Source organism: Rhinoraja longicauda, chromosome 17, assembly GCF_053455715.1.
Source record: "Rhinoraja longicauda isolate Sanriku21f chromosome 17, sRhiLon1.1, whole genome shotgun sequence".
Lineage (NCBI taxonomy): Eukaryota > Metazoa > Chordata > Chondrichthyes > Rajiformes > Arhynchobatidae > Rhinoraja > Rhinoraja longicauda.
The window spans coordinates 25,778,684-25,801,944 of NC_135969.1; the positions used below are offsets into that span (position 1 = coordinate 25,778,684).

At 41.6% G+C, this 23,261-nt stretch overlaps 1 protein-coding gene across 4 annotated transcripts in view; it reads right to left on the reverse strand.

Annotated features, from left to right (window-relative positions):
* Positions 1 to 2,565: 2,565 nt before the first annotated feature.
* The window catches only part of sec13 (SEC13 homolog, nuclear pore and COPII coat complex component), a 46,228-nt gene continuing 25,532 nt past the window's right edge, over positions 2,566 to 23,261 (reverse strand). For all 4 annotated transcript variants that reach the window (XM_078414405.1, XM_078414403.1, XM_078414402.1 and 1 more), the window contains 5 exons: positions 20,665 to 20,798; positions 20,174 to 20,307; positions 10,940 to 11,060; positions 9,398 to 9,544; positions 2,566 to 3,914 (listed from right to left, as the gene is read on the reverse strand). In XM_078414405.1, coding sequence (XP_078270531.1) covers positions 3,804 to 3,914; positions 9,398 to 9,544; positions 10,940 to 11,060; positions 20,174 to 20,307; positions 20,665 to 20,798 — 647 coding nt within the window. In that variant the 3' untranslated portion in view covers positions 2,566 to 3,803. The remainder of the gene's footprint in view (positions 3,915 to 9,397; positions 9,545 to 10,939; positions 11,061 to 20,173; positions 20,308 to 20,664; positions 20,799 to 23,261) is intronic.

Consider the following 23,261-nt stretch of genomic DNA (forward strand, 5'->3'; position numbering starts at 1 on the left):
GTGGGTGTAGGATAGTGTTAATGTGTGAGGATCGCTGGGCGGCACGGACTTGGTGGGCCGAAAAGGCCTGTTTCCGGCTGTATAGATATGATATGATATGACAATTAACTCAACAAAGCAAAGATTTGGGTAATATTCCAGTAAATTATGTTTGTCAAATTATAATCCTGTATATAATGACCCAGTTGCAGTTAACTATGCTCATTTGCTTCAAAGAATTCCATTGCAATTGTAATGTGTATTAAAACTATAAGCATTCTAAAACCCTGAAAGCAAATATTTTTTTACAGCCATTCATGTCATCATTAGCAATAATATTTTGCTTCCTGTATCATATAATTCATACTTGCTTTTAGCTGCATCTCAATTTGTTTTTTTAAATGTTGTTTTCTAAGGTAGTGTGGCAAACTATATGGATAGTTAAACTGTCATGTTCCCAATGATGATCTAATTCTCACGATCACACTAAATTCTAAACCCTTGCTGCACAAATCATCTGAGTCAAATTTACTCCCTCAGGCCGTGTCATTGGGTAAACATTACTCCTGGATGGAGAAATACTTAAATCCCCTGCAATGCAAATCTTAAGCATTAAAAAATCCCAGATTCTTCCAAACTAGATTAACAAACAATAAAAACAAGCTATATTTTAATGGCATTGGTAGCGATACCATTATCCCAAAATATTGGATGGTAAGTAAATCCTACGCGATCATTTATAAATCAAGAATAACTCACCTATGGCCTTAACAGTACAACCGTGTGTACCATTTCAAGTTGTCTTGCTTAAATCAGATTTAAATGCAGGGATGGCCAGGGAAGGAAACACCATACACTTCACAAACAAGTGCCCTGTTAGCTATTTCCCTTTGGAGAGGAGGGTGATAACACTGAACCTGATGGCATTATCAATAAACCAACGTTGGAAAGGTTAGTTTATCACCTGAAAAATACAAATGCAGAGCTAACAGGCTCCAAGTTGCACTCTTATGTTTCTCTGGAGATTAACATTGCAAAAATAATGAACAAATCTGATTAGGAATTTTAAAGAAGTGACATTAGTAGACAAGAGCATGTCTATGCACTGTTGTTTCCATAACACAAATTGGATGCAAAGCGAGTGATGAATTAAGGAACAATGCTTGCATCACACGGGCCGAAGTCGTTATAACACAACTTTGAATGGTAACTAGAGAACCACTTAAAGTTACTTTGGAAAGTAACCAGCAGAAAAAAAGCCATCAAAGTGACAAGCGATCGTTTCAATTGACACGTGTGCAATTGCACGCTGTTAAATAATGTTACAGAGAGCCTTTAGTATTTTAAACTCATTGCCATTAAATAGATCTTTATTTTTAAATATGGCACGGTAGCGCAGCGGTAGAGTTGCTGCTTTACAGCGAATGCAGCGCCGGAGACTCGGGTTCGATCCTGACTACGGGTGCTGCACTGTAAGGAGTTTGTACGTTCTCCCCGTGACCTGCGTGGGTTTTCTCCGAGATCTTCGGTTTCCTCCCACACTCCAAAGACGTACAGGTATGTAGGTTAATTGGCTGGGTAAATGTAAAAATTGTCCCTCGTGGGTGTAGGATAGTGTTAATGTACGGGGATCACTGGGCGGCACGGACTTGGAGGGCCGAAAAGGCCTGTTTCCGGCTGTAGATATATGATGATGATGATGATGAATCCCCATTACATAGAAAAGTACAGCACAAGAACAGGCACTTTAGCCCACAATGTTTGTGCCAAACAGGATGCCAAAACCAACACCTATCTGCCTGGACATAATCCATATCCTCCATTCCCTGAATATCCATTGCCTATCCAAACATACCTCAAATGCCACACGTATATGCCTTAACCATCACATCCAGCAGCATGTTCCAGGCACTCATCACCCTCTGTGTCAAAAATGTGTCCCTCTCACCTTAAAGCTATGCCCTCCAGTATTTGATTTTTCTACGCTGGGAAAAAGGTTGACTGGCTACCCTATCTATACTTTATAATTTTATATACTGCTATCAGGTCTTCCTACAACCTCCAGCGTTCAGAAAACAATCCAAGTGTCTCCAACTTCTCCCTGTAGCCAATACCCCCCAATCCAGGCAACATTTTGGTAAATTCCCTCTGCACCCTTTCCAAAGCCTCACCATCCTGATCTACACAATGTAATTGGATTGAATGTAATCGTGTATTGTCTTTCAGCTGACTGGGTAGCACGCAATAAAAAGTTTTTTCACTGTACCTCAGTATACGTGACAATAAACTGAACTGATAATGGGGTGACCAATGCTACCTAACCAAAGTCTTATAAAGCTGCACCATGACTTCCTGGCTCTTGTACTCAATGCCCTGACCTATGAAGGGATGCATGCCACGTGTCTTCTTTTCTGCTCTAACTACTTATGTTGTCACTTTCAGCGAGTTATGGACTTGGACCTCAAGATCCCTCTGTACATCAGTGCTGTTAAGGATCATACCATTAATTCTATATTTAATGGTATATAAAGGATCATACAATTCTATATTTTAAAAAAAGCAAGAAAAACATATCAATAATATTGTATCAATTTATTTAACAATTCTATGTGAACCAATGAGTCAGCGCACCACAGGAAACAATTAATAAGTATTTAAACCAAATGGCTTAATTTCTAGTCTTGAGTTTTGAAATTCTAGTCTTGAGTTTCTAGTAATGAGTTTTTTTTAAATCACCCCATGCTCCTGCAGTTTAAAGTCTGAATTACACACAGGAAAAAATATTTATGAAAATGGGCTTTAGCCAAAGACTCAGTCACACAGAAACTTAAACAATGCATTCAGTTTGGACGGTTGGCGATAAATGGGCTTTGAAATGGAAGTGTTGCAGTTGCAGCTGGAATGCACATTAAACTAAACTGAAGAATGGGTCGATTTCTCTCCTTAGGCCTGTGAAGTGCAAGGAAATCAGAAACTTCAACAGTCGTTAGCTCAACTAAATTCTGGCATTTAAATGCTGGTAGATAAATATAACTGTTTTAAAATGCAGGGCCAAGTCAGAGCATGCAGTGGAAAGAGTCCAACGTGGGGAAGAAATTTAGCTGATAGGCAACATTTAGATGATAATGTATTTATTTTTAAAGGCAGGTGATACAATTTGAATCTCCCATAGTTTTATTACAAGGCAACTTTCCTTTTTGTTTTAAAGGGACTTGCTTCTCAACGTCTACAAATGCTACGCCGAAATCAATTGACAGAGAGTGGACAGGAACAATTCATGACCACTAACCAAGCAACATTTTACAATTTGGGGGGGGGGGGGGAAAGAGAAACCATGTACTCACTACTCACAAACCAAAGCAGCACGCACTGGTTCTACTTGACAGATCATTGTGCTGTCCAGGAATATTTATTTTAAATTCGTCAAATGCTCTATTGCTGGAGATGCAGTATCACACGGTGATAGATGAGCTAATGGCCTGTCTCAAATCTCTATGCAGCTATAACATTTTTAATTTATGCATCACAGACATTTATTGCACAATGCCTTACAATCATTCCAAGGACAACCAATTTGGCCAAATAGCACCTCCTTTTAAAAGCCTCCATTACTTCCCCGAAAAGCACCCTGAATCTGGCAATTATAAAAGGTTCACCGTACACACCAATGACGTCCAGCTAGTAATATATTTTTTCCCACCCATTATCAGTCCAAGGATCCAGACACAAAACACTTTATGCTTTTGTTCCCAGTTTTCTTGGAATCCATTTTATTTTGCCAAATATACAAGTCGGGCAGCATTCCTGCAGTGGTCCTTTGCCATTCACTGCTCATTCTGTTGGCCTTCTGTGACACTTGACACTGATCCCTGGCCTTTGTTCACGTCACTGATGCAAACCCACTGGCCTTCCACTGATTCTTTCCACAAGCTGACCTGCAAAGACAAATTGGGAAAGACAATGCTTAAGGTGTTGGATCAACGGATGTACCAACCCGCGCATTTTAGTGAAATGGAAGTAAACTGGAGCACAAGGAGAAAACCTATGTGGTCACAGGGAGAGCATCCAATGTCATGGTTTAATTAGGATCGCTGGAGGTGTCAGGCAACAGTTCGACCAGCTGCACATCGCTTCGTCCTAATTATGCCACCTTGAAAAGTAAATGAATGAGAGATTCAGAGTTGCAAATGAACCATGTGAATGTGGGCATGGATCGAGTATCGGCTAAAAGGCAGCTCTTCTTCATTAAATACATTTTTTAAAATGAGGGCTATTATGACAATCTAGCAGCAGTGTGGCATTATTGCACTATTACATACACAGGTTTTGCTTAAATGAAGTTAAATTCTAAATCATAACTGGAAGATTTAATCCATCGGATGATTCTTCTGACATATAAATTGGCCAGAAGAAGCGGTAAACCAGAGGACTGGGAGAAATTTAGAACTCAACGGAGGAGGACAAAGGGGTTAATGAAGAGAGGGGAAAAAAGAGCATGAAACAAAGCTTGCGGGAATATAAAAACTGACTATAAACGTATCTTTAGGTATGTAAAAAGGAAAAGATCAGTGAAGACGAATGTAGGTCCCTTACAGTCAGAGACAGGTGAATTTATAATGGGAAACAAGGAAATGGCAGAACAGTTAAACAAGTATTTTGGTTCTGTCTTCACTAAGAAAGACACAAACAATCTCCTGGAAATATTAGAGGATCGAGGATCTAGTGGGAGGGAGGAACTGAAGGGAATCCACATTAGTCAGGAAATGGTGTTAGGTAAAGTGTCGGGACTGAAGACAGATAAATCCCCAGGGCCTGATGGTCTGCATCCCAGAGTACTCAAGGAGGTGGCCCTAGAAATCGTAGATGCATTTGGTGATCATTTTCCAATGTTCTCTCGACTCTGGATCAGTTCCTATGGACTGGAGGGTAGCCAATGTAACCTCACTTTTTAAGAAAGGAGGGAGAGAGAAAATGGGAATTTTAGACCGGTTAGCCTAGTGGGGAAGATGCTGGGAATCGATTATTAAAGATGTTATATTTGGAAAGCAGTGATGGGAATAGTCAAAGTCAGCATGGATTTATGAAGGGGAAATTATGCTTGACTAATCTTTTGGAATGTTTTGAGGATGTAAAAAGTAGAATGGATAAGGGAGAGCCAGTGGATGTGGTGTATCTGGACTTTCCAAAAGCCTTTGACAAGGTCCCACACAAGAGATTAGTGTGCAAAATTAGAGCCCATGGTATTGGGGGTAGGTTATTGGCATGGATAGAGAACTGGTTGGCAGACAGGAAGCAAAGAGTAGGAATTAACGGGTCCTTTTCAGAATGGCAGGCAGTGACTAGTGTGGTGCCGCAAGGCTCAGTGCTGGGACCCCAATTGTTTACAATATATATATAAAGATTTAGATGAGGGAATTCAATGTAACATCTCTAAGTTTGCGGATGACACAAAGCTGGGTGGCAGCGTGAGCTGCGAGGAAGGTGCTATGAGGCTGCAGGATGACTTGGATAGGTTGGGTTAGTGGGCAGAAGCATGGCAAATGCAGTATAATGTGGATAAATGTGAGGTTATCCACTTTGGTGGCAAGAACAGGAAGGCAGATTATTATCTGAATGGTGTCAGATTAGGAAAAGGGGAGGTGCAACGAGACCTGGGTGTGCTTGTACATCAGTCACTGGAAGTAAGCATGCAGGTACAGCAGGCAGTGAAGAAAGTTAATGGCATGTTGGCCTTCATTGCGAGAGGATTTCAGTATAGGAGCAAGGAGGTCCTATAGCAGTCGTACAGGCCCCTGGTGAGGCCGCACCTGGAGTATTGTATGTAATTTTGCTCTTCTAAATTGAAGGAGTGCAGTGTAGGTTCACCAGGATAATTCCTGGGATGGCGGGACTGACATATGATGAAAGAATGGGTCGATTGGGTTTGTACTCGCTGGAATTTGGGATGAGAGAGAATCTTATAGAAACATATAAAATTCTTAGAGGATTAGACAGGGTAGAAACAGGAAAAATGTTCCTGATGTTGGGGGAGTCCAGAAACAGGGGTGATAGTTTAAGAATAAGGGGTAGGCCATTTAGGACTGAGATGAGGAAAAACTTTTTCACTCAGCGAGTTGTGAATCTGTGGAATTCTCTGCCACAGAAGGCAGTGGAGTCCAATTCACTGGATGTTTTCAAGAGAGTTAGATTTAGCTCTTAGGGTTTAGGGTTAAGGGAATCAAGGGATATGGGGAAAAACCTGGAACGCTGTACTGTTTTTCGATGATCAGCCATGATCATATTGAATGGCGGTGCTGGTTCGAAGTGCCAAATGGCCTGCTCCTGCACCTATTTTTTCTATGTTTCTAGTCCAGTTTCTGCATTATTAGTCCAGTAAAATGACCAGATTGATATTGATTCTGGCATCCCTTGAAGAAGTCCAAATATGTACTATATTTATCTCAAACCAATTATAACCGAAACAAATTATCTGGTCATTATTCCATTTACTGTTTATGAAACAATTCTCTGTAAAGTTGTTCCTGTACTTCCTATATTACTTTATTTCATGAAACTACATTTCATTTCATTGACTGTAGAGTGTTTCTAATTTGTTACGTTTCTCATTTTTGGGGAAAGAGAAGGATCATAACTCATGCCGCATCTATGACCTACATTTGTCACTTGAGGTTGCCTATACACTGAGTGGTCCCTCAAACTACTTCAGAAGGGTTAAAAGCTCTAGTATATCACATTAACACTGATGCCAAGCTGGATAGGGCCCCACTTTTTCTGCAGAATGTGAGAACCCAACATTTCATTTTGGCAACCAGCTCGCTATTACAGGTTCCATTTCTCAAACTGCCATTCAATTGAAGCTCTCATCCTCTTGCTCAGCACCATAACTGCCATCCAGTGAATCACACTTCAAATCCTCCAGTGGCAAATTAGATTTTAATTTTGTCTGAGTAAAATTTGTTTTAAAAGTGCCAGTAATGGTGACACGTTGCTGTCAGATTTTCATGTTACCCTCGCACACTTTCTAATGCATTAGGCTGAGGAAATATGCCTTTTGGGCGATACGTGATCCTTGCTCACTTCCATATGGTTTATTTGCAACATCCTTTGAACTCTTCACTCATTTACTTCAAGATGGCACAGAGACACAGTTCGGATGGTGTAATGTGTAGCTGGAAGAACCACTGCCCTATAACTCCAGTGATTCTAGTTCGATCCTGACCTCCAGTACTATGTCGTTTGCACATTCCCTCTGTGAGCACATGGCTTCTCCAGTTTCCTCCCACACCCCTAAATCATGAGGGTTCGTAGGATAATTGGCCACTGTAAATTGCCTTTAGTGTATAGGTGAATGGTATAATTTAGGGGAAATTAAGAGAATGAAAGAAAATAAAATGGGATTAGTATAGGATTAGTGTAAATGGGTGTTTGATTGCCTGTCTCAAATCTCTAGGCAGCCACCACATGGCTGAATATTAGGCTGAATGGGCCCGAACCATGCTGATCATCAAATACCCATTTCTACTAATCCTATACTAATCCTACACTATTTGATTCAAGGGCACTCTGAGTTAGGAAATGAATGCCAATGATCTGGGTGTCATTTAAAGATCAGATTTAAATTATAATCTTGCTAATATCAGTCATCTACAATTTATGATTAAAAAACAAGTACAACGTTAATGCACATAAATAAAATAACCTGCATCAATAGGGAGCCATTCAGAAACTTAACATGGGAGAAACACTTCACAGTCAATAAAATGAAATGTAGTTTCATGAAATGAAGTAATACAGGCACTACTTTGCACAGAGAATTGTTCCTAAACAGTAAATAGAATAATGACCAGATAATATGTTACAGTGACATTGGTTTGAAATAGAGGACATATTTGGACTTCTTCCATTACTTTACAAATTTTTCTATGCCCACTTCAAAGATAGCATCTCCAATAATGCAGTATTCTCTTCACACTGCACTACACTATCAGTCTTAAGTCTCTTGAACTCAGAAGGTGAACTCTTCCATATTAAGTCAGCAAAGGCACTTCCCAATATGATGAAATAAGCCAAATAGGCCAGAGGAGCTCCATGTTCAATGAGAATAACCGCAGTTAATTATTCTTGGAAGCTTATATCCGTGTTATTCTCTATTCCCAATGACACGCTGCTCAAAATTATATCTACAGCTGATGGAAGAACTTGTGCTGACCTCAACAATGCAATACCTCATCGCTGTCCAGTTTTAGAAAACATTACTGGTTTCTGATATCCCCATGAAAACAAAGATGAGAGAACCACTAACTTTGAAAGAAAAAAAATTGAAATATATACAGACACATCAAATTGGCAAAAGATGCACATGGTATGAAAGGGAAATACCCCAGACAATGAGGTGTCTTCCAAGGTCAGCACCCCTCACCCATTCCTCAAAATGTGATTAAGAAAACATTTTCTCTACCCTCCCCAATGGCTTAGTTTTTTATACATAGACCATTTAAAAAAAAATCAACTGTGGAACACAGAAGTAATTTCAATGCACTACTGATGAAAGACTTAGATACTGTGCATGAAATATGGGATGTTAAGTAAGACATTGATTTAATGCACACATTTTACCAATGAAAATATCCTCAACACCAAATAATTAAATGTATGCTTGTGGCAGAATACGACTGAGGAAGTCTGATTGCCGTCGGATTCTATGTATCCCATGTATCCCAGCTCAATGAATTGTAGATAGAGTTATAGACTGACAGGATTAAATGACAGGCTTGAAATTCAATTCAGACACTAAGATTATTTATATATGATATATAAAATGTCAGATCAGTCAGACAGCGTTATGGACCATAATCTAAAATCAAGGTAACGATTTGAGTTAGATCTGAAACACAACTTTACGATTAGATTCCAAAAGTCAAATCAGTTCAGGGACCAGTTTTAAAACGGTCACAATCATTGCATAAATTCTTGGGATGCTCTAGCAGTGAATCATATGGACACATTTTCTGGGTTGACCATGACTATTCTCTGAAGATTAGAATACGGAGAGAAGCATAGAGCTTGACAGTCTGGGTGCAGGGAAAATGTTTTTTTTTCTGGCTGAGGATCTTAGGAGATTTGAGGTAGGCCATTGAAGACTGAGATGAGGAGAAATACCTTGTAAACGAATGGTGAACCTGTGGAAAACCCTCATTGGCGAGCTGAGGTGGCTCAGTCGTGTTATTCATTCAAAACAAATACCAAGATTTATGAACATTAAGGGAATAAAAGGGTGAGGATTTATCGGAAAATGGCACTTGGTAGAAGATAGTCATGATCTGGATGAATGATGGAGAATGCCTTCGGAGCCAGATCGACCACTCCTGCTCAATATTTTAATATTAGAGCACACACGTCAAATCGAAGCAACCATTACCTTGTTGTCACCTCCAGAGACTGCCAAGATATTCCCAGTGATGGACCAGCTGACATGCCACACGACGTCGTTGAACTTGTGCAACAGTTTATGCGTCCACACATTCCCAGCAGGGTCATCGCAAATCCAGATAAAAACTCTGCCATCCTGTGAGGAATAGAATAATAATAATGAAACCCTATGGACAGATGAAAGCTATTCAGCACATGTGCGCTGACTCCAGAAGAGCTAGTCTCCCAGCCCTTTCTACATAACCATGGAAGTCTTACCTCGAAGTATATATCCAGCTTCCTTTGAAAGTTAATACAGATTCTGTTTTGCACACTCTCTCATGGAGCTTATTAAAGCAATTTACCATCCAAAACGTAATTCTGTCTCCAATCATTTTCTTCTTACAATTATTCTCAATCTATGACTTTTAAAGCTACTTTAACTTCAGACCCAATACTGGGAATAAATTAACTCAGGCCATCATTTTTACAGCCAGATTTGAATGTGCAAATTTAAATCAGCACAGATTGGATTTCAATACCCCTGCTGGCAAGTTAAAGTACTACAGAGTGAAAGACAAATCTACAGCACAAAAAAGCAAGATAATATTAAGTAACAACTCATAGATCCGAGTGCAATGTTAATATTTGAGACTGAATCATGATGACCTTGGTCTTGATACATGGCATCCATTTTCAAATCTTTGCTTCATCTATTCCTCATTCAAACCAATTGTTATTTATGTTAGGTACGAGTCTTATGTGGATAAATGCATTTCCGATTAGTAATTGAAAAAATAATAGCAGACAGTCCTATGCCAGGAATCTCCTACTGTGCATTTGTTTGTAAATGAAGTAAAAAATTATAGAACTCAAATGTTTTTTTAATAACTGCGCATTTCGCCAGGAACTAACAAGGCCATTTATCCCACCAAGGCCATGGCAACACCTGGCAGAATAATTCCATCACTGCCACCCGCCCTCTGGTCTGCAGCCCTGCGACTTATTCTCTCTCTCATATTCATCAATCACCTTTTGGTTCCTCTTGCTAATTACCTAGGCTCAAGGGCAATTTACCTCAGCCAATTAACTTGCATGTATGTTTTTAGGAATGTACCGGAGCATCCAGTCATTCATATTTGCTCAATAAATAACTATGTACATAAAGAAACAATTATTTTTATTGCCTGTATGCTCAAGACATTTTGATTAAGTTGATGGAATTAATCAACAATTTTTACTGGACCACACTGCATTAACCTCATGAATTGGAGCAGTTTACAAGCTTTGGCACCCTATTCACAAAGTTGTTTTACAGGCCCATTCCCCTTTGATTTGCCTCAAGTCTGTGGAAACATGCATAAACATCCCAATGCTTATTCATGAAACCATTGTTGCTCTCAGTGTTGTACCATTTCGAGACAGAATGCATCTTTCGCTCCAAGAGCTGCGATATATACATTCAGCTCCATAACAAGCTATCTCATCAAACTATCTTGCTCTTTCTGGACTGACCCGAGTCTGCTTATACATCTTAGTTCTGCTTGTTTACCTGGGAGCAACTGGCGATTGTACTTGTGGGAAGCCCAATAGATGGAGCCCATGCAACATCTCGAACCCAGTCGCTGTGGGCTTCAAGCTTTTGATCCTCTTTCCATTGGCCTTCCTCCTCTCTGCAACACAAACAGAATCAAGTTAGGCAGAATTATTTTAAACGTTACTAGAGGCTAAACGTTTACAGAAAATATATTGCATACAATATTCGGAGAGAAATCCTGTGATATTCATAGTGCCCCAGTCTGTAAAATGGACCAGTGTACTTCATGTGGTGTAATGACTAATTTTGACAATGCCCAGGGAAACATTAAGATGGGACCAAAACATTGCCATGAAGGTGATGTTAAGGGGGGGGGGGGGGTTTAAATGTGGAACCGTCAGGGAAGCAAAGCTTAGCAGGAGAATCCAAGGGCTTGGTGTCTAGATAACAGAAGACAGAGCTTTCAATGTAGGGCAAAGAAGGTGCATAGAACAGTAAAGCACAGGCATGGGCCCTTTGGCCTACAATATTTGTGCCGAACATGATGTCAAGCTAAAGCAATCTCATATACCTGCAGATGATCCATATACCTGGATTCCCTTCATTTCCATGTGCCTGCCTAAAAGCTCTTAAACGCCACCATTGTATCTGCCTCCGCCACCACCCCTGGCAATGCGTTCCAGGTCCTCACCATTCTCTATGCAAATAAAAATTTGCCCTGCACATCTATCTATATACTAAAACTCTTGTTTGTTTGTTTGTTGTTTGTTTGTTCCTGAACTACAGCCAAACGGTACACAATAGCGCAATAATTTTAAGCCCACCTCACTCACCGTCGTCCCTTTGGTGCTAATGGAAGAAGTTTCATTGAAATCAGTGTTATATTTTTTGTTATTCATATTTTAAAGTTTAAATAATTCTCCTAGGGAGGGGGAGGGAGGGGAATGGAGTGGAGGGGTGGGGAAGTGGGGAGCAGGAGGGTTGGGGAGGGATGGGGTAAGGGGGGTTGGGGAGAGGGGGAGGAAGGGAGGGGGAGGAGGGGAGGGGGAGGGGGGAGGAGGGAGAGGGGAGGAGTGCTGCACCAATGCAGGAGAGGTTTGGGCCTAGTATCCGAGTATCCATTTGGTCTAGTATCCATTAAACTCCTCCTCTCACCTTATAGGAAATCCACATTAGGCAGGAAATGGTTTTGGGTAGACTGATGGGACTGAAGGCTGATAAATCCCCAGAGCCTGATGGTCTGCATCCCAGGGTACTTAAGGAGGTGGCTCTAGAAATAGTGGAAGTATTGGAGATCATTTTTCAATGTTCTATAGATTCAGGTTCAGTTCCTGTGGATTGGAGGATAGCAAATGTTATCCCACTTTTTAAGAAAGGAGGGAGAGAGAAAACGGGTAATTATAGACCAGTTAGTCTGACATCAGTGGTGGGGAAGATGCTGGAGTCAATTATAAAAGACGAAATTGCTGAGCATTTGGATAGCAGTAACAAGATCATTCCGAGTCAGCATGGATTTACGAAGGGGAAATCATGCTTGACAAATCTACTGGAATTTTTTGAGGATGTAACTAGGAAAATTGACAGGGGAGAGTCGGTGGATGTGGTGTACCTCGACTTTCAGAAAGCCTTCGACAAGGTCCCACATAGGAGATTAGTGGGCAAAATTAGAGCACATGGTATTGGGGGTAGGATACTGACATGGATACAAAATTGGTTGACAGACAGAAAGCAAAGAGTGGGGATAAATGGGTCCCTTTCGGAATGGCAGGCAGTGACCAGTGGGGTACCGCAAGGTTCGGTGCTGGGACCCCAGCTATTTACGATATACATTAATGACTTAGATGAAGGGATTAAAAGTACCATTAGCAAATTTGCAGATGATACTAAGCTGGGGGGTAGTGTGAATTGTGAGGAAGATGCAATAAGGCTGCAGGGTGACTTGGACAGGTTGTGTGAGTGGGCGGATACATGGCAGATGCAGTTTAATGTGGATAAGTGTGAGGTTATTCACTTTGGAAGTAAGAATAGAAGGGCAGATTGTTATCTGAATGGTGTCAAGTTAGGAAGAGGGGATGTTCAATGAGATCTGGGTGTCCTAGTGCATCAGTCACTGAAAGGAAGCATGCAGGTACAGCAGGCAGTGAAGAAAGCCAATGGAATGTTGGCCTTCGTAACAAGAGGAGTTGAGTATAGGAGCAAAGAGGTCCTTCTACAGTTGTACCGGGCCCTGGTGAGACCGCACCTGGAGTACTGTGTGCAGTTTTGGTCTCCAAATTTGAGGAAGGATATTCTTGCTATTGAGGGCGTGCAGCGTAGGTTCACTAGGTTAATTCCCGGAATGGCGGGACTGTCGTATGTTGAAAGGCTGGAGCAATTAGGCTTGTATACACTGGAATTTAGAGGAACGAGGGGGGATCTTATTGAAACATATAAGATAATTAGGGGATTGGACACATTAGAGGCAGGAAACATGTTCCCAATGTTGGGGGAGTCCAGAACAAGGGGCCACAGTTTAAGAATAAGGGGTAGGCCATTTAGAACGGAGATGAGGAAGAACTTTTTCAGTCAGAGAGTGGTGAAGGTGTGGAATTCTCTGCCTCAGAAGGCAGTGGAGGCCAGTTCGTTGGATGCTTTCAAGAGAGAGCTGGATAGAGCTCTTAAGGATAGCGGAGTGAGGGGGTATGGGGAGAAGGCAGGAACGGGGTACTGATTGAGAGTGATCAGCCATGATCGCATTGAATGGCGGTGCTGGCTCGAAGGGCTGAATGGCCTACTCCTGCACCTATTGTTTATTGTCTATAGCAATGCCCTCTAGTGTTGAACATTTCCAACCTGAGACAAAAGGTTCTAACCGCCTACCCTATCAATGCCTGTCATAATTTTGTATACTTCTATCAAGTGTCCTCTCAACCTCCAATGTTCCAGAAAAAACAATCCTAGTCTATCCAATCGTTCCCTGTAGGTGAAACACTAATCCATGCAGCATTCAGGTAAATCTCATCTGCATCCTCTCCAAAGCCCCCACATCTTTCCTGGGCGACCAGAACTGCATGCAATACTCCAAATGCAACCTAACCAAAGTCCTACAGCACTGCATCATGATTTCCTAAGTCGTATAGAGCTGCATCATGACTTCCACGCAATTCAAAGCTCCATTTACTCAGTTAAAATGCTCTCAGAAAGGGCTGTGCATTTATCATCATACATCAGCTATGCTAAAGGGGGGAAAAAAATCGCACAAAGCCAGCTCTCTCTGATAAAGTATAATTCATGGCTGGTAGGAGCACTTAATCTATCTAACACCAATGCCAAAAGTGTGAGACTGGTAATCAACAGTACTGCAGTAGCCTGGTGTTTTTTGTACCGTCTATAACAAAATACTTTCACCACACATATATGAAATATGGAAGAAAATCAGTTACATTATTAACACATGCAAAAAGACAATGAACTGACAGAAATAAGCTTTAAACTGCAACAACCAGATTTATTAACCACCTAATCAATGAGGGTAGTTTTATACTGAGTTCAAGAGCAGCCGAGGATAGACACAAGGGGAAACAAAAGGTGTCAAAAAGGAAGCTTTAAAATAAAATCTCCAACAATGCGCATGTCAATCCCGCATGCAATCCCGTAGCTATTGTCTGAATACAGTACAGATTCAAGCTACTGTCAGTCTGCTGTTAGGTGGGATAGGGAAGGGAGCTGTGGTAGTTTAATTGTAGTCTGAAATACCAGGAAGTAAGATGTTGTCACTGGCTGTACAACTCATTGGAGACCTTATTATTTTTTTAAAAACTGATGGATATAACTCACGTTGATTCCAAGTGGCAGCAAATCACACCTGAAGAGGAACATTCTTGGTTACAGTAAAAAATTAATCTAAGTTTTGCAGAGACATGCATGCTTGCCTAATGTGGTTCAGCATGCTACTGAGCTGCTCTTACGGCTGTGAACCTCAGAAATCAGAGGTTCTCAGGATTCATCTCATCCTTCTACTGAGTTAGATAGCTTCCTCCAGGCTCTTGTGTTAGGGAGATAAAAATCAAGAAATCTTTACTGCTATACAAGAAGCCCCACTGGAATAACGACTTGGGAAAGACAAATTATGTTCTGCCAGGGTTGCAACTATTTTCACTGTTCTCCAAACCCAGGTCAAAACATTGCAAGACAGCGTGAAAGAACGTCTGAAAATGATCACAATGCTTGTTAATAGAGAATAATCTATTTTCAAGTATGGGTTGATAAAAAACAACTCGCGTTTATTTAATATTTATGCACAACACAGGGAATGGAATATCCATTTATGGTAGGATTTCCATGACAGATTCAAAGACAAGACAAGGCAGATCAGTAGCCACAGCAAAACACAGTGATGGAGGAGCTCAGCAGGTCAGGCAGCATTTGTGGAGGGAATGGACAGATGACATTTGGGGTTGGGACCCTTCTCCAGACTTCAATTGGGTAGTTAGATTGGAACTAGCTGGAGGCGTGAAAAACATTGATAAGTGGGAGGCATTTAAAAACGAGATGGCAGGAGTTCCGAGTTAACGTCCCTGAAAATGTCAAGGAAAAGGAGAAAATGTATGTCAAATGTAGGAAATTGGTATCAACGAATTTTTTTAGGTTTATAGGGTACTAGCTGCTGTGGACCCGTTGGGTCCAAACCTCTCCTGCGTTGGTCTAGCACCCTCCCCTCCCCTCCCCCACCCCCCCCCCCCCCCACTCACCCACTTCATCCCCCCTCAACCCCCCCTACTCAGCTCCCCCTCCCCCCTCATAAAACTCCCCCAAACCTCTCTTGCATTGGACTAGCACCCTCCCCCCCCACTCCATCCCCCCTCAACCCCCCTCCATTCATCTCCCTCACCCACTCCTCCCCCCTTAAAACTCCCCCAAACCCCTCCTGCATTGGTCTAGTACCCTCCCCTTCCCCACTCCCCCACTCCATCCACCCTCAACCTCCCTTATCCCCCCCTCCTCCCCCCTCACCCACTCCATCCCCCATCAATCCCCATTCCTGCCCTCCCCCCCTCCACCCCTCACCGACTCCGTCTCCCCTCAACCCCCCTTATGGCGATCTCAAAATGGCAAACCTCCCCCAAATGCGCACGTGCGGATCCAGCGGCCATCTTACCATTGTGACGCAAGATGAACACATAAGTATTAGATCAACGGGCCCCAACTGTGCAGGCACGGCTGACAGGCAAGTCAAGTGGGAGCGATTTATTAAAGTTTAAAAAGTAATTTATTAAACTTTAAAAAGTGAATAACTTTAAAAATATAACAACAATTTGAACTGCAGACCAATGGTGAGTAAGGTGGGCCTAAAATTGTTGCGCTATCGTGTACCGTTTTGGCTGTATTTCGGGAATAAACAAACAAACACACAAGATGAGAGTTTTAGTGATATATACTAGCGAAGAGGGCCCGTTGGGCCCATTCCCACACCCCCCATTCTCTCCTCCCCCAACCCCAATCTTACTCTCCCCACACCCCCCCTTTCCCCACGACCTCCCCTTTTCCCAGTACCCCTATTTCCCCCACCACCAAGCCCCCTCCGGACGACCCCTGTTGTCCCCCTCCCCAGTCCCCATTCTCAGACCCCGCCACCATTCTCTCCCCCAGACACACTCTTACTCTCCCCCACCCCCCCCTTTCCCCACCCGGGTCTCCCGGGTGTGGGAGAGAGGAGAGAAGCAAGGGGAGAGAGGAGAGGGGAGCCCATACGCACAGCAACGCCACGCTGAAAGCCTTCAATAAATCAGTAGGAGGGGGGTTGCGCGAGCTCTTATTTTGACGTCACACCCTGAAGGCAATGGAAAAAACAGCTGAAATCTTTTTTATTTTACTAAAACCTCTGTAACTTAAAAAATACACGACTGAATCAAATAAAAATATCATTTTCCAGCAGCGTTCAGCGTGGTGATTAAGTCGGTGCAAAAACCGTGGCGCTACGGTTCACCGTTTTTGCCGAAATCAGCCGAAATAACTGAGAGAAAAAAAGTTTTGACTTTTAAACCTCTGTAACTTAAAAAATATACGACCGAATTAAATAAAAAAATCATTTTCGGCAAGCGTCCAGCGGTGTGCAAAAATTGTGGCGCTACGGTTTACCGTTTTGCCGTAATCAGCCGAAATCACAGATATATATGCGTGCTGAGCACAGAGTGAGGAGATGCCGCGCATGCGTGCTGAGCACAGCCGCACCACAGCGCCACCCTGAAAACCTTCAATAAATCGGGGGGCAGCGCTTTTAAACCTCTGTAACTTAAAAAACACGCGACCAAATCAAATGAAAATATCACGGCCGGTCGTCCGGGAGGTTGGCGATTAAGGCGGTGCAAAAACTGTGGCGCTACGGTTCACCGTTTTGCCGCAATCGCTGTTACGTATATATTCAGGTCAAACCACAAAAAACAACATATATATACATATACACAAGATCTGACTTTTAATAAGATAGATATATATATATATATATATATATATATATATAGATTTAGGAGATAACTTAAGAAAGAAATTAGGAAGGCAAGAAGGGGCAATGAAATGACTTTGGCAAGTAGGATAAAGGACAATGATTAAACCTTTTAGGTATATTAGAAGAGGGCAGCTCAGGAAAGAGTAGACACCCCTCAGGTTTACAGGCTAATGAAAGGCAGGAACTGATTAGCAGTCACTTGGTTTTGTATGGGGAGATCAGGTCACAAATCTGAGTTTTTTTGAGGAGGAAACTAAGAAAATTGTTGAAGGCAATGTATAAAATTTACATGGACTTTAGCAAAGCTTTTGACAACATCCCACACAGTCCAGAAGGTTGGGGCACAAGTGATCTGAGGTGAAATGGAACCCAAAAGTGGCTTGGTGATAAGAGGCAGGGGATAGTGGAGGATGGATGATTTTTTCTGACTGGAAATCCATAACAACTGGTGCACTGTTGAGACTGGTGCTGAGACCTTTGTTATTTGTAATATAGAAATAAATGATATGCACGAGAATGTAGGTAGTTTAATCGGATGTTTACAGACGACACAAATAGTGATGGAGTCATGGATAGTGAAGACATTTGCCTAAGGATGCAATGGGACACAGATCAGATGAAAAGTTGAGCAGGGCAGTAGCAGATGGAATTTAATCCAGATGTGTGAGGTAATGCACTTTGGGAAGACATGTTCTGGTTGGACAGAAAAAGTAAATAGCAGGGACTTTCTTGTCGTTGATGTACAAAGAAACCTTGGGGTGCAAGTCCATAGATCACTGAAAATTGTGTCACAGGTGGATGAGGTAGTGAAGAAGGCATGGGGTAGTGTTCATTTTCAGGGGCTGAAACACTGGTGTTCCAGCTGTACAAAATGATGGTAAAACTGCAACTAGAGTATGGTGTAGAATTCTGTTTGGCACACTAGAGAAAGGATTGGATAGCAATAGAGTGCAGAAGTGATTCACCAGCCTACAGCCTGAAATGGGCCATGCAGTTATGATGAGAAATTGGATATGTTGGGTTTATTCTTACCTGAAGATAGCAGCCGGAGGAGTGATGTGTTGAGGCCCATAAATATAATGGGCATAAATAGACCAGACAGTCAGAGACTTTTTCCCAGGTTAGGGGAGTCTCGAATGAGAGGGTATAGGTTTAAAGTACGAGGAGAAACATTTAAAGGAGATCTGAGGGGTAATGTTTTTTTACATGAAGGGTATTGGTTACCCGGACAAATTACCAAAGGTGGTGGGAAAGGCAGAGGCAATTATAATTTTTAAAAAGGCATTTCGACAGGTACTTGGAAGGAAAAAGATAGAGAGATTTACGGGCCTAGAACAGATAAATGGGATTATCATGGACAGGCATCATGGTAATCATGGACAAGATGGACCAAAGGGACCATTATGATTCAGGCAGGCAAAGAAGGTGACAAATTCTCGAGTGAGTTGGTGCTCTCAGACCATGAATCTTATAAACACTTCTTGGGCCCTGGGCATTGTTCAAACAAAATTAAACTGCAGAGTTAAAAAAATTGCACTCTTCCAATGTAGCTCAGCATGTGACTGTGCTGCAGTAATGAATCACAGGAATCAGAGGAGCCGAGGTTTGATCTCTTCTTGTGCTGAGTTACATTGTTTTCCCCAGGCCATGGAAAATTAAGGAATCTTTATCTTTCCTTTTAATTTTAATTCTCAGTCCTAATAATCACCCAATGTTGGCAGTTCAGTTACATATATTTTGTGCAAATCTTTTCTCAAACCTCTGCTGCCCTCTCTCAGATTAAATTCTTAATTATGAAACAGTTCTGCCTTCAAATACTTTGTCTCTCACAGCTCTGGGCTTCGCTTTCCCAAATGTTCCAGGGTCATAGTTGTTCTTAGGCGCCCACCTTTCCCTCATCTGGTTCTGCTTCACCCCTTCCCTCATGGTTTCCATTATCACCATTTTAATTATCACATTCCAGCTTTGGTAGCTTTTGTGTTCTAGGCATCTCCCCCTAATTGGCTTTTTAATGTCTCCATCTATTGCCTATTGCACCTATCAATGAACTCCACCCCTCCACCTCCCCAACCCTGACTCCATCTGCCTCGTTCCTCTTCCCACCAATCAGTTACTGGCCTGTCTCGCCCTCTCCCACTCTCAATGGTGCTTTATTTGTCACCTATGCAAGTGCAGTGAAATTCCTTGTTGTATATTATTGTATATTTACACATGCAGGCACTGCCATGTTTTGCCGCTTTTTCCAAAGTCTGTTCCACCTGCACGCTCGGTCTCTGTAAGCCCCAGGCTTCAGCAGGGCCTCTCTCCGTCGCCTTTGACTGGATCGGCCTGCAAACCGATGTCCCCCTCCTTGCCCAGCCAGCTTCGTAACCCAATGGGCATTTCCTGCAGCCGACCTTGAAGGCACTGGAAGCATTACCCTGGTTCGCCCTCCTACCAGCCAACCCTCCAGCGGCTCCCTCCTGGTTCTGCCTTCACAGGTCTTCAGGTCTTCCAAGTGGCCATTGCGGCTGCGGCACTTCAAGAAGGCCTTTCCCCTTGATATTGGCTATATTCCCTGTTCATTCTGTCCAGAAGCAGGGATTTGAACTAAAATATTGACAATTTTTTCTCCTCCACAGATGCTGCTCAATCCGCTGAGTTCCTCCAGCAGATTGTTTCTTCCTTCAGATTTCAGCATCTGCAGTCTCGTGCCTCCAAAGTTCCATCCAGTTGGCCAGAAAGGACTTTACTTCCCAGTATATAACAATTTGCAAAGAACTTACTTCCAAATTTTGACCAGATTGTCACAGCCCCCTGACACAAATCTCTTGACGTAGTTTGGCTTCTGTCCCGAGGGTTGATCTATAAGACTTCCTGGTAAAACTGCAGGAGCCCAACTTACAGCATTGCAACCGATCTAAAGGGGGAGAAATGGAAACAGCTGTATGCAAAAATCAAGATGCTATCACTCACTGAACACTTAAATCAGAGCTCAGAATCAAAAAGACATGCAGTATAATGATCTACATTACGACGCGACTTAATCCGGCCTGAACAAAGATTAGTGGATTACTCGCTCCTGATGACACCTTAATATTGCAAATAACCGACTCACAAATTTGACTCTAATTTTATTGTGCATTGCGCTTCCATGGATTTACTCTACCGTGGTTTTGATAATGAGCTTGCTTCCAATAGAAATGGAGTTAATAAGTTTCCCCAATACTGTCTTCTGGATCAGCCATTCAACTAAAAAAAGATTTTTTTTTCTTACCGTGTGTGCATTGCTAATTTTCTTCATTTCCCATTGACCATCGCCTGTGTACGAAAGCACTGAGATTGCGCCATCCGAGCTACCACATGCAAGGATCAACCCAAATTCGTGGGGTGCCCAGCATAAAGAGTTCACTGCAACAAGAAAACCAGACTGTGTTTTGGATGATAGAAAAGAAAATAGGAGTAGGCCACTTGGCCCCTCAAGCCTGCTCTAACACTTAAATCGATCGTGGCTGATCTGCCTCGTCTCGTCTGAGTCACTTCCTTAAACCCTTCATTTCCCCCAACATTTCAAAATGTATGTCTCTCTTCGTTAAGTGCCCCAATGACCAAGCTTCCACAAAACTCTGCGTAGAAATTCACCATCCTCTGAAAGTTCTGTTTTAAATGATGGACGTCTTATTTTGTAACTATGTCCCCTCATTCGTGTTTTTCGCTCTAATGGAAATGTCAACATTAACTATCATAGCCTCTTGAGATCTTATATTTTTCCATATGATCACCCTTCTTTCTTCTAAACCCTAAAGAATATAGATGTATTTCATTATCTACTCATAATATGACAATTCTCTCGTCCAGGAATTAGCCTACTGAATGTAGTTTCAACTGTGGCATCTACACAACAGTGTGGAAAATTACCTTGATATGGCCAGTACACAAAAAGCAAGACTAATCAAATCTAGCTACTCCCAATTATGCTAAGTGATGGAATCTGCCACCAACAATGTTATTGAACAATGTTACGGATAGGATATAGACCAAATGCAGGCAAGGGGGCCTAACTTAGCTGGGGCATCTTGGTCAGCATGGACAAGTTCGCCGATGGATCTGCTTCCATGCTATTCCATGATTGTATAACGATGTTATCAAATAACACTTACTCTCCAATAAGATGTTGATGGATGCCAAATTTGAGCTTCAATTGACCACGCGGCTCAAACCTCATCATAACTTTGGTCCAAATAAAGACCAAAGATATGGATTCTAGAGAAACGCAGAGAGTGATTGCCCTCAACATTGGCAACATTTGCCCAGTTATGGCTATAAGAAACCCTGGTAAAACAACAGTCAATGGCATTAAGTAATATACTGTTACATTTAGAGTCACAACTTTCACACAGGTTGTAGATGTGGTCGGTCAATCATGTCAACATCAGGACTGCTGCATAATTCCCGTTATTTCCCCAACTAACAAAGGAATGAATAGATCTTTGTGATAGCCAAGCCTGTATATGATACTGAATAGAGTGGGTGGATTTGTAAGAGAATAACTCCGCATGCCTTTGAAATCCACTCAAATATAATTTCAAACTTTGAGTTTGGAGGTTCCTCCAGCAATTGATTTTCTATCATCAGAAATTCTTAATGGAAGTATTGCAATGTGTGTGCACTAGTTTGATAAAGTTGAGAGGCATTATTTTTTATTTGATTTTAGGAAACAAAAGCAATTTTAATTTTAATTGGAATGCAGATGCAGCAGCACAAAGTTAATCAGTTATTCAAGCCTGATTCACCATTCAATTATACAATGCTGATCTGTAACCCAACTTTTGATCTAAATTGTTTGAAAACCTTCACCTAATAAAAATCTGATAGATTTCTGTATTGATAGGTTAATTGCCCCAACATCCAAATCCTTTCAGGAAAAGATTTCTAGATCTCCGTTATACTTGTGTGAAGAACTGCTCCCAATTATTGTCTTTGAAGCACTTCTGAGATGGTGTCACATAGCTCTGCATTCTTACCAAAAGATTAAATGGTTTCTTAGAATCACTGTAATAGCAACAATTCCCTTGCCCGGCCCAGATGAATCATTCTGGAACAAGAATGTACAGAATCACAGATGCCAAGGCAGAGCCAGCAGAACATAGGGGAAAGACTCATGACTCTTGCCCACTCTAATGTGGAGTAATTCCTCATGATCAGGAATTTTTCAAATCTAACAGAAAAAAAAGTAATTTACTCGCACAAATGATAATTGCACAAGTGCAATGCATGAAGACTGAAGCATCTGTTTATAAAACAAAAACACCTTTTCTCATGCGCCATATTTTGTGGTAGATCTCAAATTGGGATGCGAGTCCACCTTATGAAGTAAGTATATTCGTGCAATTACCCAAAGGTTTTTTTAATTTAACTAGTAGAATGTCCATCGTCAGCTGAAACTCCTGTAATTACTTTTTCCAAAAAGTCTTGTTTGCTTTTTTTTTTAACCCTCTGACTCAGTATATTGGTCTTTTATGCTATGTACTCATTTATTTTGTCTGTTGTCACTTTCCAACATACCTTGTGAATGATAAACAGGCATAATATGTTTTGTATGAAGAGATATTAATATTTTGCAGGGAGCCTGGTGATCTTTCCAGGTGGAACAAAGGAGTCCAAGGGGATAGGTGTACAAAATTATGAGAAGCCCAGACATGATAAACAAAAAAAAACCTAATTCCTTTAGAAGTGGGGTCAATGACAAGTGAACATAGATTTAGGTTAATTGGCAGTAGGATGAGTGGGGAAATTGAGGAAAAACAAAAATTTTGCACAATAAGTATCTGAATGAACACTTGAGCAATAATCTGTAGGATTAGAGAAGGAGCA